The sequence below is a fragment of the Empidonax traillii genome, unplaced genomic scaffold, assembly GCF_003031625.1.
Source record: "Empidonax traillii isolate 1590-97213 ecotype Southwest subspecies unplaced genomic scaffold, ASM303162v1 scaffold302:size813347, whole genome shotgun sequence".
NCBI lineage: Eukaryota > Metazoa > Chordata > Aves > Passeriformes > Tyrannidae > Empidonax > Empidonax traillii.
In genome coordinates, this window is record NW_020955495.1 from 552,807 (window position 1) to 569,887 (window position 17,081).

General features: G+C 40.5%; 1 protein-coding gene across 4 annotated transcripts in view; it reads left to right on the forward strand.

The window, feature by feature from the left end:
- The first annotated feature begins 3,385 nt into the window (after positions 1-3,385).
- The window catches only part of DCLK1 (doublecortin like kinase 1), a 248,427-nt gene continuing 234,731 nt past the window's right edge, over positions 3,386-17,081 (forward strand). For 2 of the 4 annotated variants that reach the window (XM_027890904.1, XM_027890906.1), the window contains exons 1-2: positions 3,391-3,832; positions 6,900-7,288. In XM_027890904.1, the coding sequence (XP_027746705.1) occupies positions 6,913-7,288 (376 nt within the window). In that variant the 5' untranslated portion in view covers positions 3,391-3,832; positions 6,900-6,912. Of the gene's footprint in view, positions 3,833-6,899; positions 7,289-17,081 lie in introns of all 4 variants that reach the window. The other 2 variants (XM_027890908.1, XM_027890903.1) reach the window with 2 other exon arrangements.

Genomic DNA, 17,081 nt, shown 5'->3' on the forward strand with positions numbered 1-17,081 from the left:
TGCTCAGATCCCTGCTGGGAGCTGGCACAAGCTGTTTGCTGAACCGGGCATATGCGATGGCACTAGCACCAGTTCCCTTGGCCTGGTTTGGCATCCTGAGAGCTGAGTGCCTCTCTGACATGAAGTGGAATGAGCTATAAACATGCCCTTGATGCCGCTTCCTTGGGGGATTGAGCCCCACATTTTAGAAAATGCTGTCCTCTGCTACTACATAAATTTATGAGTGATCTGAAGAAATATTTAACAGCATTAACTGTAAAATTTGCAGATGACATCAAATGCATAAAGCACTAAATAATGCAAAGAAAAAACAGTTTTTCTGTAGGGAAATTGACATCCTTTAGTAAGCCAGGATCATTTGAACACACTTTTTGAGACAGCTGAATGCAAGGTCATTCAGCAGGAACAAAGAATGTAGGTCACGTTTGGAAGACTGGAGACAGTGTCCTGGAAAGCAGTGACTCTGAAAAGGATTTAGGGGTCACAGTGGTTAGCCATCTAAAGAGAAGCTCCCTGAACAATGTTCCAAGGCATGTGGTATAGCCTTCAGATACAGGAGTGTTCAGTGGTGACATAACTGTATCCAATTCTAGTTTGACAAAAGTACTTTAAAATTACAAATGTTCAGAAGAGCACTGTTGGAATACTGTTAGATCTGAAAGCCTTGATTAAGAACAAGAGAGATGAGAAGTCCAAGTTACTTATTTTATCCAAAGTGGGATTAAGAAGTGACTGTTTTGTGGTTAATAAAGATGCATTACAAGGGCTCAGGAAATGCAATACTTCAAAGTCTGTCCAACCAGGAAAGACAGTTTTGTACTAGCAAAACAGTATGTTTTGTTAACAGGGTGACTATACTAAACTCTCTCAAATTTTATTTAACCTTTATTTCTATTTAGAATGGCATTGTTTTAATTTGAGAACAAACAAATGAAAAAAGCTAAAGAAAAAACATATTTTAAAGTGCTTTAAAAAGAAAAGCACCATAAGCATGCTTGACGGATGACGGAAGCAATCAGATTGTACACTATTGTGGTGTGTCTTCATGTTAGATACAAAACTGTAAATGAACAAAACAACACATTTTAAAAGATACTTTCCTACTGGGTTTATACTTTTTTATTGATTTATATTGTATTCTCTTCTTTGCTTTTAAATATAATTGGAGTGAAGATCTTCCTTGAACATCTGTGAAATATTTTGCACACTTAGGCTAGACGTAAATAATACATGTTAGAGAGATGTAAACACCAATGGGAGAAATAAATTATGTACGTGAACACGGGGCACTATAGCTAAAGTAATGAGTTGAAACATAAGAAACTTCCATTAACCTGATCATCAGAAAAAAATTTCTTATAATTGGAAGAATTCAACTTCGAAGAGATGTCTCCTTTGGGAAGAAGAAGCCCCATTACCCGAGACACTTAAAATGAACTGGACAAAATAGCAGTGAAGAATGTTAAAGAGCAATCCTTTGTCAGAACTGTGATAGTATTTTCCATCTCTAATCTGTGTGATCTCCTGGTTTTTCTTATAATTTAAGGTGGTCATGAATATTTTATTGGATTGTTGACCTACAAAAGAAGTGGTTTAAAGACTAGAATTTTGTTACAAGACCATCAGAATTATTTTAAAATTAGTTTCCATTCTCCTATCAGGTATACCAACATTACCAATATCACTATATCTGTTATGGTTAAACAGAGACCAAGAGGTTTTCAAAAACAATAGACTTTAAAAGCAGCGTTGCTGTTGAAATACTCAGTGTGGAGATGTTTCTCTTCTCGGATCTTGCATCTGAAAGAAACCAGCCTTTATAGTAAAGTGACTCTGCACCCATTGACCATAAAGCTTGACCATCTTGAACTAAGTTCTTTAGAACAAGATCTACAAATACTAAGCTAGGTGGTAAGAGTATGATGAGGACAGAGTTGTACATTGAATTCTGAATATTTTTGATGTTCAGGTATTTTAATGTTATTACTCTCTCCAGCAGAGGTTTTTCTGAAGGTTTTAGGTGCTCATTTCCCTTTAAAAAACAAAAACAAACAAAACCCCAAACAAACACCAAAAACAAAATCAACAAACCCAAAACAAACAAACAAAAACCCAAAAACCAAACAAAACCCAACCCCACCCCACCCCCAAATAAAAGTGTATCCAGAAGACTCCTGTCTCTGCTCTATACTTTAGTGATTAAAGAACTCCTCCAGGATGAAGAAGACAGAGAAAATTAGTTTTTCTCCTTCAGGGAATCTCCTGTCTCCTAAGAGCCTCTATGTGGACTACTCAAGGGGAAAAAGGAAAGACAGGGAATGCTCCATTCCCTTCTTCTTTTGAGTCTCGTACACTTTTTGTAGACTGAAGGCTTTGTTTGCCTTCAGACAGATTAAGCAGGAACCTCTGTTCTGATTAGAGGAATAGATGAGAGCAGGGCACCCTGGGCTTAAGTCCCTGCTCCACTGATTGTCTCTGGATTTATGAATATAAAACATATAAATTGTCTGTAATACAGACACACAAATCCATCTTTTGTCCTTCCCAAATAAATGCCATAAACCATGAGGTTAAAGACTAATTCCCTCTCTCTGATCTAATGCATTTTTAATTCTTTCAAAGTGTAGCAGCTTCAACAGAAGGGACAGACTGTGTTTTCTTCCCTTCCATGTCCCCCTGGACCATGGGCTGTTTACCTGACAAAAAGAGAGTTGAAGTCTTTGTTGCACAAACAACAAACCAGATCCTTCACCTTAAGAATGTTTTAACCACTGAGATTTTTACATTAAAGTGAAGAGCAACCAAGACTGTGAGTTGAAAGCATCAGCTATGGATGAATTTTTGTGTAGAAGTTGCCTTAGCAAAGGTGCTCCAAGACCTGAGGGACTCAGGCCTTAAGAGGAGTGACTCAGTCAGATGGAGCCTGAGAAGCCCTCCGGCAAATACAGCTTCTGGGAAATTTAAGCATAAAAACTGTAGCAACTGTTATCACCTCCAAGGTCAGCTGTAACAAAGCCAGTGGTGTGAATAAGCGTGGCTTCACTGGTTTTCATACCTAAATTCCACACCAGTCCCACCTTCAGCACCCAAATCCTGTCACGGGGCTTCGGGAACTGGGCGGACTTTCAGTCCTTGGCGACCAGCAGAGCCTCATGGAAATGCCAACTCACACATTTGGTAAAATAATTTCTCAAGGCGCCTTTTGGACGCCGGGCCAGCTGCCCCCCGCCAGGCACGGCCCTATCTTGGGCACAGGCATCTCCCGATCGGGCACGTCTCGCCGGCCGGGACTCCCCGGGGCGGAGGGAGGGGCCGGGCGGGCGACGACCCGCGGTGTGGCCAGAAATTCTCCCCCGGGGGAGCCCGCTGGTCCCGGCAGGGCTGCCCTGGCACTCGCGCTGCGCGGACAGGACGCGATGCCCGGAGCGGCTCCAGCGCCGATGGAAGAGCTGGCCTGCAACGGGAGGGAGACAGAGAGGGGGAGACAGCGGCGGCGGCGCCGCCCTCTGGAGAGCGCCTGGGAGAGGCTGGTGTGAAGAGCCGCATTTCAATGAGGGCCGGGCTAATGCAAATCACTGCAACCGGCAGCAGCAGAAGAAAGGCGAAGCAGCTGCAGCCCGGGCTCCCCAGCAGCGCGCTACAGCCAGGGGAGGCGTAACAAAGGCAGCGGAGCCGCTTTCTGCGGCAACTACTGCGCCTGCAGCCGGGTGGTCGAGGGGGGGAGGGGGGAGCCTCCGCTCCTTGGCCGCTTCCCATACCGAGCCGCCGCCTTCCCTCCGCGCCCCGCCGGCAGGTTTGAGCGAGGAGGTGCCCGCCAGGCTGCGGAGAACAGGTAAGCGCCGGGGCTGGGACCGCCCCTGCCCTCTCTCTCCTTTGCGGGAGCTGCGGCGTGCGGGGCCGGCGGGGCGCGGTCGCCGGCAGTGCGGGGCAGTGCGGTGTGTGCACCTGTGCCCATTGTGTGGGGCGGCGGCCTCAGCCGACACGCGTGTGCCGGGGCGTGTGCGGGGCCGCGGGGACCCGCCGCCGCCTCCCTTCCCTGCGGCATCACGGCCAGATGGCCCCTGGATGGCCCCGGCAGCCCGGGGAGCGGGCGCGGTGCTCCCCCCTGCGCCCCCGGCTCAGTCACCGTGCGGGTCACGCCGCGCACAGCCCGCGGCGGGGCTTTAGTGCTTGGTGCCACCTCCAGCGGGATGGGGGTATTTTAAACACGTTTCCTATACCCCAGCATAACAAACCCCTTTTTTTTCGTGAACCCGCTGCCGCATTTATCCACGTTCCTCGGTTCCCCCCTCCCTCCAGTGACTAGTAGTCGTCCTGCTGCTTAGTATCTGTATGATCTGCACGGGGTCCCAGTCACATCGCTGTATGATGTATTTTTTTTAAATCGACATGTGTGGTTGTGTCATGGAAATGCTCACACCTGTATTATAAATAATTCTTTAACAGATGTTAGGGTGTGAAGTATTGAGCATGGTGGTTTTCCAGGGGTGTGTCCGTTCGTTTTTCCTATCTGCCTGTTTATGATCATATATTTATACACAGACAAACGGAAACATCTGATCAGATCAAATTGTTTAGGATTTCTTTGTGGGCTCTGACCTTGTGATTTGAACATGCTTTTCGCTAAATAGCAGGACTGTGGTGTTAAAGGGGAGCCCTATTTCTATTTTAAAAGGCGAAATTGGGAATTACAGGCATTATTGATTAAAGCATAAGCATGCGGAAGAAAGGGCAGTGACTCGCACTTCTTCCTTCTCTCATTCAAAATTGCTAAAGCTGAAAGACTCTTAAGAAAGTATATAACTATATATATATTTTTTTTTTCGTTTTGTGTGTGTTTGAGATGGTTTGAGCAAAGGAAGCAGCAGACCAAGGAAAAATCCATTTTTCTTGGCACAGGCATCATTGGTTTTGAAATACAGCTTCTGAATTGTGCGTTATGGGATTGTTTAAATCTGAATAACAGGTTCTCATTGGAATTGGACATGAATTAAAACAATTGGCATAATTTTTTGAATATGGAAACAGAGGTGGTATAATCTTGATCGTAAGCTGTGGCCACTAAGCTATATTTTGCATTTAACATATAAAGAAACATCAAAGAAATGCCACAGCAAACATTCTTGTTCATTTCAATGAAGTGGGGTGTATGGGAAAAACATAGATTAGTCTCTTTTCTTATATATACAAGAAAACACAAACATATACTGCACCATGTATATGTTAGGTGCCTTTACAGTATTTACAAGTATAAATCCTTCATATACACATAAGCATATGATCCTTTGCCAATGTAACAAAGTAAGTTGTAAGCTGTAACCAAAGCAGGGTAATTAATTTCCACCAAGGCCTTGCGTTTGCAGTGGTTAGCTTTAGGTGCTTGTGCTAGTCAGGCACATGAGCTGCTCTGAGAAGCTGCTGAGCGCATCCACTACAGCTTTACAGCATCAGGGTCCAGTTGTGTAATCATTGGTTTAATACAAACTTCTGTAAACCAAAGAGCAACTGCAAATTTTTCTATATTTTCCCCCACTGTTTTACAGCTGGTCTGAATACAATTTCTTTCTTAATGGTCACATAATTATGAGTGGTTGAAACAAAGCTAGTGCTTGCCATTTTTTCCTTTTTATTGGAAATCAATGAGAGCAGCCACTTTTAAATTAGGTCTGTGTATCTGTGCTATAAATAAACTTACTGTGCTTTGCTGTTCTGCAGACAACTGCAGATCTAGGTGGCTCCTAAATTAAAATAAATGTGTTTTGAACCTAATGGTTTTTTGATAATTTTTTTTTATATTATTTTATTTTTTTTTTTACTTCTATTTGTGAAGATTAACATGCTCTTTGTAGAATTTGTCTTGTATTGGCTGTAAAAAGGAACAGAAGTATTTTCCCCTTTGGTTTCATTTCAGAACATGTGAACTTCTATTTGTGTGAACTGTAGTGAACAACTGGGATCATTTTGGTCAGGGCTGATGGGTTTTTCTCACTGTCAAGCATGGGAAACACCAATTGCTAGGCTGTCCAATCACACCGATTTTATCACTCCTTTGGTAATGGCAAAAAAAGATATCAGCCTTAATCAATTTGCACATTAGACTTAGGATATCAATAATACATCTTGCAAGTCTTAACAGAGCACTAAAGGAGCTTGCTCATTGAAAAATACTAGTTTCCTGTATACCTCAATATATTTTTTCTTTCATTTCATGCCAGTTGAGCCCTTCTGTTGGTTTAAAGTGTGTAAAGTATTTGTACAAGGACAACTGAAGTAATTTATTACAAAGCTTAGGCTGTAAGGAAACCAATGGTTGGAATATGCAGGGACTTACAGTGGGATTTTCCCACAAAGTGATAGTCCTTATTCTCATTGCCAACCTACCAGATGTATTCCTCTGAAAAGTTTTTAATTGCTTATTTGTTGGCGACTGCTGCCCATCTGAAACAACACCTCTTGAGATAGCAGTTGGAGCAAACAGTTCAGTGGGGGCAAGCTGTCTAGAAGGTAGACTAGACTCAAATAGCACCTGAATGTAACATGAGAAAAAGTAGAAAGTTGATGCGTTTGTTCTTTTTTTCCAGTAGCTCAACTTTGTCACCTCTTTTTCAGAGTTATTGAATTTTAACAAACACTTCTAATGTTTACATATCACTAGCAGTTTGGTTTGATGAGTCATGTTTCTATGGTGTACAGAAGTCTAATTTATAATCTTACTTTTATGGTGTGCCAAGAGACTTATGCGTGAAATGCCCATGTGAATGTAGCATGGTTTTATTCAAACATTCTTCTCAACCTAGAAAGTAGTCCTCTGTAATGTATAGAACGTGAAGTCTCAAAGTGAGCTCCCTTGAAATGTCTGAGTTTCTTAAGCTTTTTCTCTTCTTCTGTGCATCCCTTAGGTTGAACTTCAAGATGTCCCTTGGGAGAGATATGGAGCTGGAGCATTTTGATGAGCGTGATAAAGCGCAGAGATATGGCAGAGGGTCCCGGGTAAATGGTTTACCCAGCCCTACTCACAGTGCCCACTGCAGCTTTTACCGAACCCGTACTCTACAGACCCTGAGTTCTGAGAAAAAAGCCAAGAAAGTTCGTTTCTATCGTAATGGAGACCGGTATTTCAAAGGGATTGTATATGCCATCTCCCCTGACCGGTTTAGATCCTTTGAAGCTCTCCTGGCTGATCTGACCCGAACTCTGTCCGACAATGTGAATCTGCCCCAGGGAGTGAGAACAATCTACACAATTGATGGCTCCAAGAAGATTACCTCCTTGGACCAGCTAGTAGAAGGTCAGCAGTAAGATTTGGAGGTGTAAAGTTAAGTTTGAGTCAGTGTTGGTTTAATCTGTTAAGCCTTTCAAAAATAGGTAATGGTATTGTTCTTATTGACAAAGGAGGGATCTTCAATGGTCTGAGTAGAATTGTGAACATCTTAAATTATGCCATGAAATATTATTACCTTGCTACTTATTTCCCTCTTGTTGAATGTGTCTGACTTTTTCCTTTCTCTTAACCTAGTGTTGGTAGTCCTAGATGCAACAGATTGTGTCTGTTCCTTTTTTTAAACATGAAAGTTCAAAAGCCAATGAGAGATTGGTCTGTTAAACTTCACAAGGTCTGTGGTGCTAATGAAACCTATGTGAATTTCAGCTCTGATGGATTTTTTTTTTGTTTGTTTGTTTGTTTTAAGTCTCTCTGTACCTTGTGAAGAGCTCCAGCTCTTCCCTACTGGTAAATACGCCTTAGGTAAAATACTAGCCTATCATGGAGGGGCATAAATGTTGGCAACCTGTTAAAATAGTAATATTGTAACCATTGTTCAGCTGGGGTAGATTTCAAACTTTTCTCCCCTGTAGCATTTCCCTTTTCCTCTTACCCAGTCATAGAATTGTTAAGGTTGAAGAAGGGGATCAACACCCACCTTGCTACAACCTCCTTTCAGGTAGTTGTGGAGATCATTGCATTATTTGTCAATAAGTCTCATGTACCTGCAGTATAAAGTATTACTGGAGTCCCTTAAAACTCGGCATATTCTGTGATTCTGTGGTTCTTCATCACAGTCAAACGTCAGACATGCCAGTTGTTAATTTGCCCACTAACAATGAACTCATCACTCCTTCTGTGAGGGTTTTATTGGCAAAAGAAGCTGGCATCATTAGTCAATTTAAATATTAGGCTTAGAAAGTTAATAATACTTTTCACAAGTTTTAAAAGTAGCTAAAGTAGCTTTTCCAACATAAAGTGCTTCTGGCTTGTAGTGAGTTTCTAGTATAAAACATCAGAATGTACAAGATATGAAAGGAGTAACTTTCATAATATCACATGGCCATAAATGAGGTTGTTTCTTATCTGTAAAGTTTAAATGCAGGTGCTCGACTGTGTTCAAAGAAAATAAAAAAAGGGGAACAATTCTTTCACTGTTGCTTCCATACTAACCCTGGCTCTAGTGTGCCACAGGCAGTATGAAGATGTAGTGAGAGCCATCTGTAATCAGAAGAAGGCTAATGTGGGGAGAGAAGAAAAGGGAATGCCAAATAAGGTTCCTGAAAAAGGAGCACATCTTTGCATAGCAGGTGTTCCGCCACCGTTGAGTTGTCTCCTTTTTGTGTCATAGCAGAGGAAAACTTTTTAAGGAGAAGTTTTGAGAACCAGATATTCTTGGCAATCTTCCTTGTGTGAAAAGAAAAGTAGGAGGCAACATGAAGATGCTCCAAAAAGAAAATTTGAAGGGGTGGGATTATCCATAGAAGTAAGGGGTTTAGGGGTTAGGACCAGACATTTAGCGAAAACGAAAGGAAACTGGTCTTAAAAGCAATGTTATGAATTTGAGGGAAGAGTTTAAAACTGTATTTGTCAGGACAGTATTTAATTGGTGGAGAAAATCAATTTCTGGGAGGAAAGACCAATATTAATCAACATCTGTTTAAAAGCAGTGTTTGTGCATTTTCTTATTTGATTGGTATGCTCATCTAGAAGCAAGTTTAATTGATGTTAGCAATGATTTGCGCAGTCTTTTTGCAGCCAGTGAGAGATAGCTTTTGAAAAGAAAGAATTGAATGCAGAAATAAATTCAGCAACCTGTAAGATTGGTTTATTTTGGCATCCTAGAGAAGAATAATACTAGTTATAAATCAGTCAGTCAAAGAGAGTGACAGTGCAAGAGCCTGTTGATTTTAAAGAAGGGCTTTGATATTTCTTTTAGTCCTGTGGGACTTTATTCCTTATCTCTTCAATGAACACATCTTCCCTTCCTGGTATAGTTCAAGTTCGACAGTCTTATTTTCTTGTGCCATTAACACCATGGGATTTACAGAAGTCAGTCTTTGTGTCATTCCATCTGAAAAGGTACTTCTCATTATTTGTATAAAACTGCAGGTAGCTTATTTTGTAGTTTCACTTGTAGAGCTTCACAGTGCACTGTAAGTTCATATATTATTAGCTCAGTGATGGTTTTTGTGTAAGCCCTTCCACTCTTTAATATACAAATTTGTTACTTTGGCTAGTCTGGTACAGAATTAATTAGCTTGAAGCTGTGCTTTGTGTTTAAATAGCTGGAAAATCACTTGATTTTTGTCTCTTGCCAAATGACATTTGTACTCCAACTATTGAAATATGAAGCATTGCTTTCTTCATGGTGAGACTATTCCCTTACTGTATGAATTCATTAAGTAATTTAATGAGACTGTTGTGAATTTAGGTGATTGGGGGTGCATTGATTCTAGTGATTGCATTTAAAGGCAAATGTCTAAAGCCTCAATTTGGTGTTGGTTTTTTGTCTTTATGCCTGTAAGGAAGTTACTATATTCTTACCTTCCCATGCGGTACATGAAGACTGAGAAGCAACTAGCTCCTGGGGGAAATGAGACAGCAGCCACTGTCTTTCATCCCAGAGCTAAATACATAGAACTGTATGAAAGATAGTCCCAAAGGAAAAAAATTGTAAAGGAGCTCTTTTGCTTCAGTTATATTTAGTTTCATTTTGCATACAATTCAGAGCTGGCATGGCTGTATGCTGTTACTGTAGGTTATTTTGAGCTGTATGGACACATTTTCTCTTTATTTGAAATTAATTACTTCCCTGGTTGTGGGGGTTTTGTGGGTTGGTTGATTTTTTAATTTTTATTTTATTTTATTTTTTTTTTAAATTAGGGCATGCGAGATTTGTGGGAATTTGATAACAAAGGTTATGTGCAGTTGTAAAAAGTTTCACATTCTCTGCAACTTCCCTTCTCCTGTCACCCTAGATAGAGGAAATAATGCAATGGATTCAGGTTACCTTCTTTTTGTCAGACCTGATGTTAGGACCCTCTTACCTTTAAAGAATGGTTTCCACATGTGACCTGACTTTATTCCCTAGGTATGACATGCAATCAAAGCATGTAGAAACAATAAAGTTGCTCTTAAAAGCTAAATTTTCTATCTGTAAAGAAAGTCTCAGGAAAGGATTAAAGGCCTTTTGCATCTCCAAAAATGTATTATTAAAGCTGAAGACAGAAGTGGACTCATAGGTCTTACTCCCAGAACTACCAATGAACAATGTAACTAATAAGAAAAGTAATAGATAGGAGTGAGCATGATAGCTCTGAAACAGAGTATTTACAGTTTTTAGTCCTGGAGTGCTGCTTAGTGGAACAAGGACCACAGAATCTATCCATAGCCAGAACTGCATCCCTTTCTTGTTATTTTTTATTATAATATTACCTCAGAGTCTTGGTTATGAACCAGAATCGATTGGTTTAGGTTTCCACAATACCTACCACGAAGTTGAACCCTGCAGCGGAGAACTGAAGTCAAGGACAAACCAAAAACCCCAAACCACATGGCTGAGAGCATACTGCGAAACAATGTTGTCACATGTCAATATTGGGTGCACACCCAAATGATTCTAAAAACTTGTATCTGTGTGTGCATGTTTTGTGGCAAAATATGGCAAAAATAGTTTTAAGGAATAATCTGAAAAAGAAAATCAAAAATCTCTCAGGGATTATTTTGGAGCTGAAATCCATACTGAAGTAACAGTCTGAATATATCAGCTTTAAAATCCAGTGAGAACTGTAGCTAATAACTCTTGGGAGATGTGAACCTTGCTGCAGGGCAGAGGAGATGATGGGTCACATGAGGACTGTGGGAAGGCTCTTGTGATGGAGGCAGGCAGTTTGTGTTCGGAGCAGCAGAGAACCTGACTGCCAGTGGAGGATTCAAAGGGCAGTGTCTCCTTGCTAAAGTGGTGGGCTGCAACAGAGTTGCTGACTTTTTTTGTCTGTGGGTCTTGCTGTTCCTATTTTCATTCCTTTAATCTCAGCTTTTCCCTCTCCTAGCTGCTGCTTCTGCTACCTTCTTGACTGTACCAACCACTCAAGTGTTGTTGGTAAGAAGCCCAGCCAGGCCAGACTGTAGAACTTGATTGATGGTCTCTCATGCTCTCTGGAGCTAATGCTCTTTCTTCTAAGTCAAGCCTACCTCAGCAGCTGGGAATTGATGGGCTGGAAAGATTCATATGCATATGCAATGTGCTATCAAAATAATAATAGTAGAGTATCTGTTTAAATGTTTGTAGAGCTGAATCTATGTGGACATTTGTTTGTAGGATTAAATTTACGCTGGATATTTACCATGGACTTGATCCAGGGCTATCAAAGTCAGTGAAACTTGGACTGGATTCTGAGGCAGAAATGCCTGCAATCCTTATATTGTTTAATAAACAAACAGCTGAATAATCCTGTTGCATAAAATAGTAGAGGGTTATTCTGGCACTGTTTATTTGATTATTTTGTTCATCCGTTACCTAGTTGATTCACATTGTGTCTTCTCTAACAAATTCTTGGAAGGCCATGGGGTTTCTTATTCTAGGAGCTTTTGTTTGTTTGTTTGTTTGTTTGTTTGTTTTTTGTACAGTGCCTATCTTGCTCACAGCAGAAATTTGAGGGCAAAGTATGTCTTTATTTTTTTACTTGGCTTTTGATGAGGGAAAAAGAGTTTTCAGTCTGAGCTGAAAAAAAATATTTTGTGCAAAAGAAGTCCTTTAAAATGTCACAGGAGGTCTGATTTAAAATTTCTGGTGCATCCGATTGCTACGTAAATATCTGCTGGTCAGATTTATTTCTTGTGTTTCCTGTATTTCCTGTGCTCCATCTCTTTTGCACTATTGGATCTTTTCAAAAAGATAAGTCAGCATCAATGTAGTTAAAGTGGGTTATTGTTCTATTACTAACACATTTGGGAACTACCAAGTATCAGTAACTTATTTGATTCAGGTCATCTTCCTTTTGCAATCTGCTCTGTGTGGTGAGGGATAGTCGGAATTCTTTGTCCTTTCTCCTGAGAGATTGAGATTCTACCTTTTGTATGTACAAAATCAAAAGGTAGAAGTGAAGAAAGGCAGGTATGCCTAGGCATGGAATGCTGGGAATGCTAGTCCCTTCCCTGTTCTCTTGAGATATTTCTTGCTCTATCCATTGGGGAAACAGACCCCAATGAATCACTGCTGAACATCCTCACTACCCAAGTGTGGAAGTATTGCATTTCCTCCATCTAGGATGGACCTGTAGATTAACTTCACTTTCCTACTGTGTACTCTGCTCCAAGGAATCAATAAATTGTCAGGTTCTGAAGCCTCCACAAAGAGTAGGTGGGTTGTTCCCTCTCCACTTGTATGATTCCAACAGTTTCTCTCTTCCTTGTCAGGTTTTTACCCCATGAAGCCATTTTAGGCCAAATCACGTTAAGCTCAGAAAAGCAATACAATCACTTTTAAGAGACCAATGCCTTGATCATTCTTGTAGGGAGAATATCAACAAGCTGAAGAAAATAAACTAACTGCTAATACCAATATGCCAAAGAGGGAAACGTATCAGAAACACTCCAGTACTTACACTGGATTTAATTGATTTAATGTCTCCTTAGCAACCACTTTGTACACAGATAATATTTAAAAAAATTGCATATCTAATAAACGAAGCATGTCTTGACATTCTGTCATGACCTATAAGAACTGTTCTTCAGTGTTGCATGCCGCTAGTGCTGTGCATCTTTTTTTGAGAGTTCAGGTGGTTTTGTGTTTCATTTGCACTATTGCTTTTAAGAGGCTATCAGCAAAGGGAAACCTTCCAAGATTTAGTAATCACTTTTTTCCCCTAGATGTCAGATCTCCTAAAACAGCTGCATGTTCCCCTTTTCTTTTTCTAATGACTATTGATGGTGTAATCAAGAGTCAAAATTTCATTAGTGACAGCTGACTGCACTGTGAAAGACTTGCTCCCCTCTCTTAGGGAACTGCAGACAAATAGACACTTTAAGTGGTCTGTATTTTCTCTGCCTTTTGCTTAATCCAGTACCTGCAAAGAATCCTCCTTCAACGTGTTCTGTTAGGAATCTACTGTCTGGAGATTGTTACTTTCTTGCAGTTAGTCAAAGCTGATGATGAGGAAGCAATAACTAAAGCAGGATATGGATTTATTTGACTTGTAAGTCATAACCCTTGTGAAACTTCTTTGCAGTCTTCTCTCCTGAAGGTGCTAGTAAAACAGAAGAGGGGACAAAAATTTAGGTGACAACCTTTTGTCCTTTCCTCTGAGATTCCCCCTGCATACAAACACCATAGGTTTTTATTCTTCTAGGCCTGACCCTTAGGACCAGCATGGCATGCATGAGAGCTGTAGTCCCTGGCTAACATCTAAAACAGTCTTAAATAACAGCATTATGGGAGAAGTGTCTGTATTTCTGTTGACCTATATAAAATAGCTCTTACTAAAGATATTTCATCTTAGAAGGCCTTGGATGCTCTACCTCCAAGATGTTCTGTAGCTAAATATGAGCCTCTTGAAGGGACAGTAATATCTTCGTGTAAATTTTTTATTGATGTAATGTAGGACTGTTGGAAATGAAGAAAGGTCAAAAACGCTGATGTTCAATTGTATTGATCTTTTTTTTTTATGATCATTTACACAAAATTAGTTTCCTAATGAAGAGCTGATGTGTAGTTAAATGCTACAAGGAATCCAGCTGACCTTTAAAGATAGATGATATTAAAAGTAATGTGGAATGCTGCCCTTCCATGAAGGGGAACCAAACAAGTTCTTAATAAACTATAGTAAATCTTCTGAGTACACTGTGCATGGCCCTTTATTTATGCACCTACCCTTTGAGAAGTCAGTTTTAATATGAAGACTTGTTTTTAAATAAATAACTTCATTCAACTAAACTAAACAATTTCTCTGATAGGACTGAACCTGAAAACCCCCTCAAAAATAAAATAAGAGGTTTCTCGTGGATTTTCATGTCTTACAGCAAGCACAAGTCAAGACAAGTTTTGTTTAAAAATTCATAAAAGACACTTTTTCAAAGTATTTTATAGGCAGGTATTTATTGTTTTGAGTGTAGTCTTAATCATAGGATTTCTTTTTTCCCCCTCTACAAAATACTTTAAATGTTTTCTAAAGGTTGTTAATTTTATGGATGTGGTGGTATGGGTACATTCTGACCTTGCAGTAATCGAGTAGCTAGTACTAGAACTATTGGACAGGGACACAGATAAAACAGAATATGCAATGTTTGATCACTCATTACTGTAGCTAAGCCTTTCTGTTCTGATGTTACTATCTATCTGTCTATCCATCCATCTATCCATCTTGTGTATAAATACAGTGGCTAAAAGGAAGGGCTTACCTTTATCTCTTGTAAGGTTCTATAAACATTCCATCTTAGATTCTTTTCTTAACATTTTGAATTTTACTGCAAAGTGCAGACTAACTTGATTTACACCATGAGCAGTAAGCACTGGAGTGCCTTACTTTATCTTCCACTCTGTATTTTGTTCTGCTTTAAAATAATGCGCTTTTTTTTCCAAAAAAAATGAAAACAAAAAATCATTTTATGATTCTTTTTCGATCTTGCTATCATTGCCTGTGTTTTTTCTGCTCAGTGATCCATCTTCACATGTTGTTCTGTCTTCTTTGTTCTTCTGGACTTTTTCTACTGCCTTTTTCATAATCACTATGCAATGTGTTGTTGTCTCACCTTTTGAGCACAGTGCCAACAAACTTGAATCTCTGTTGCATCCAAGCCTTAAGTCCCAGTGTTCCCTGCCTCCATTTCTACCTGTGGTGACTCTGCATCTGCCTGCATTATTTGTTGTGTGCTGTAATATTTGTGGGATTGGGTTGGATGCCTTGAAACATTAACATCTATTCTCAGAAGTAAATTCTAAATACTTTTAATAAGTGGACTGTGAGTCCTCTTTCATTAAGATAGGGATTACTAGGAATAATTGATCAACAGAAGTCAACTCATGTAATCTTTTTGGATTTTAGTGAAGTTTGCAATACTGACTCTCACAGGATCCTTCTGGACAAAATGTCCAGCACACAGCTGGATAAACACATCATGTGGTGGGTGAGCAGTTGGATCACAGGTCGAGCAAAGAGGATAATAGTGAATGGGGTAACATCAGACTGGTGACCTGTCACTAGTGGGGTTCTACAGGGCTCTATCTTAGACCCTGTGCTCTTCAACATCTTCATAGATTACTTGTATGCAGGACTCGAAGGGATACTAAGCAAGTTTACAGATGACACAAAACTGGGAGGAGCTGTTGACTACCTTGAAAGCAGGGAGGCCCTGCAGAGAGACCTCAACAAATTAGAGGACTGGGCAGCCACCAACCATGTGAAGTTCAACACGGGGAGGTGCTGGATTGTGCATCTGGGATGGGACAACCCCAGATGTATGTACAGACTGGAGAATGACATGGTGGAAAGCAGTGCCACGGAGAGGGATCTGGGGGTCCTGATCAATGGATCAAGTTGAATGTGAGTCAGCAGTGCTCTGGCAGCCAGGAGGGCCAACCATATCCTGGGGGGCATCAGGCAAAGCATTGCCAGCTGGTCGAGGGAGGGGATTGTCCTGCTCTGCTCTAGACTGGTGTGGCCTCACCTTGAATATTGTGTGCAGTTTTGGGCACCACAATAGAAGAAAGATATTAAGCTGTGAAAGAGTGTCCAAAGGAGGGCAACAAAGATGATGAAGGGGAAACTGTATGAGGAGCGGCTGAGGTCACTTGGTCTGTTAAGCCTGGAGAAGAGGAGACTGAGGGGAAACGTCATTGCAGTGACAACTTCCTCCTGAGAGGAAGAGGAGAGGCAGGCACTGGTCTCTTCTCTGTGTTGACCAGTGACAGGATCTGAGGAAATGGCCTGAAGTTGTGTCAGGGGAGGTTTAGGTTGGATATTAGAAAAAGCTTCTTCACCCAGAGAGTGGTTGGGCACTGGAACAGACTCCCCAGGGAAGTGCTCGTTGCACCAAACCTTTCTGAGTTCAAGAATTGTTTGGACGATGCTCTCAGGCACATGATGTGACTCTTGGGGGATGGTCCTGTGCAAGCCCAGGAGTTGAACTCAGTGATCCTCCTGGGTCCCTTCTAACTTGTCATACTCTGTGATTCTGTGAATATCTTTGGTTCTTATGTGCTTTTTGACATAGGAGGTGCATCACTGAGTTTTGTTCTGGTCTTATTTTATTACCTTGGCCTAAACTAGTAACACGAAGACCTCTGTGCTTGTTACACTTCAGCTTTTAAGCCATAAGCTGCCATGTGCCTTCAGCAGGCCTTACGTGCAGGTCTTTCCATGTATCTGCAGACCTAGACCCAGTCCTTCCCCATGTGCACACACACTCACAGTGAGTTGGTTCCGACTCATATCAATAATTCAGTGAGATTTAGATCCAGTATCTCACAGTGCTGTTAGCATACACTGAACTGCCAAACCCAGAAGAATTAAAACATCTGAGATGTCTTTGTGGTGGTGTACAGGATAGGATTTGGCATTATTTGTAACGGAGTGTAACTGCAGGCTGACAGCAGGTATGGTATTTTTGTCGTTTTTGTTTGTTTTGTTTGTTTGTTTGGTGGTGGTTTGTTGTTGTGCGTGGGGTTTTTGTGGGTTTTTTCCCTCCTTTTTTTTTTTTTTTTTTTTTTTTTTTTTTTTTTTTTTTTTTTTTTTTTTTTTTTTTTTTTTTTTTTTTTTTTTTTTTTTTTTTTTTTTTTTTTTTTTTTTTTTTTTTTTTTTTTTTTTTTTTTTTTTTTTTT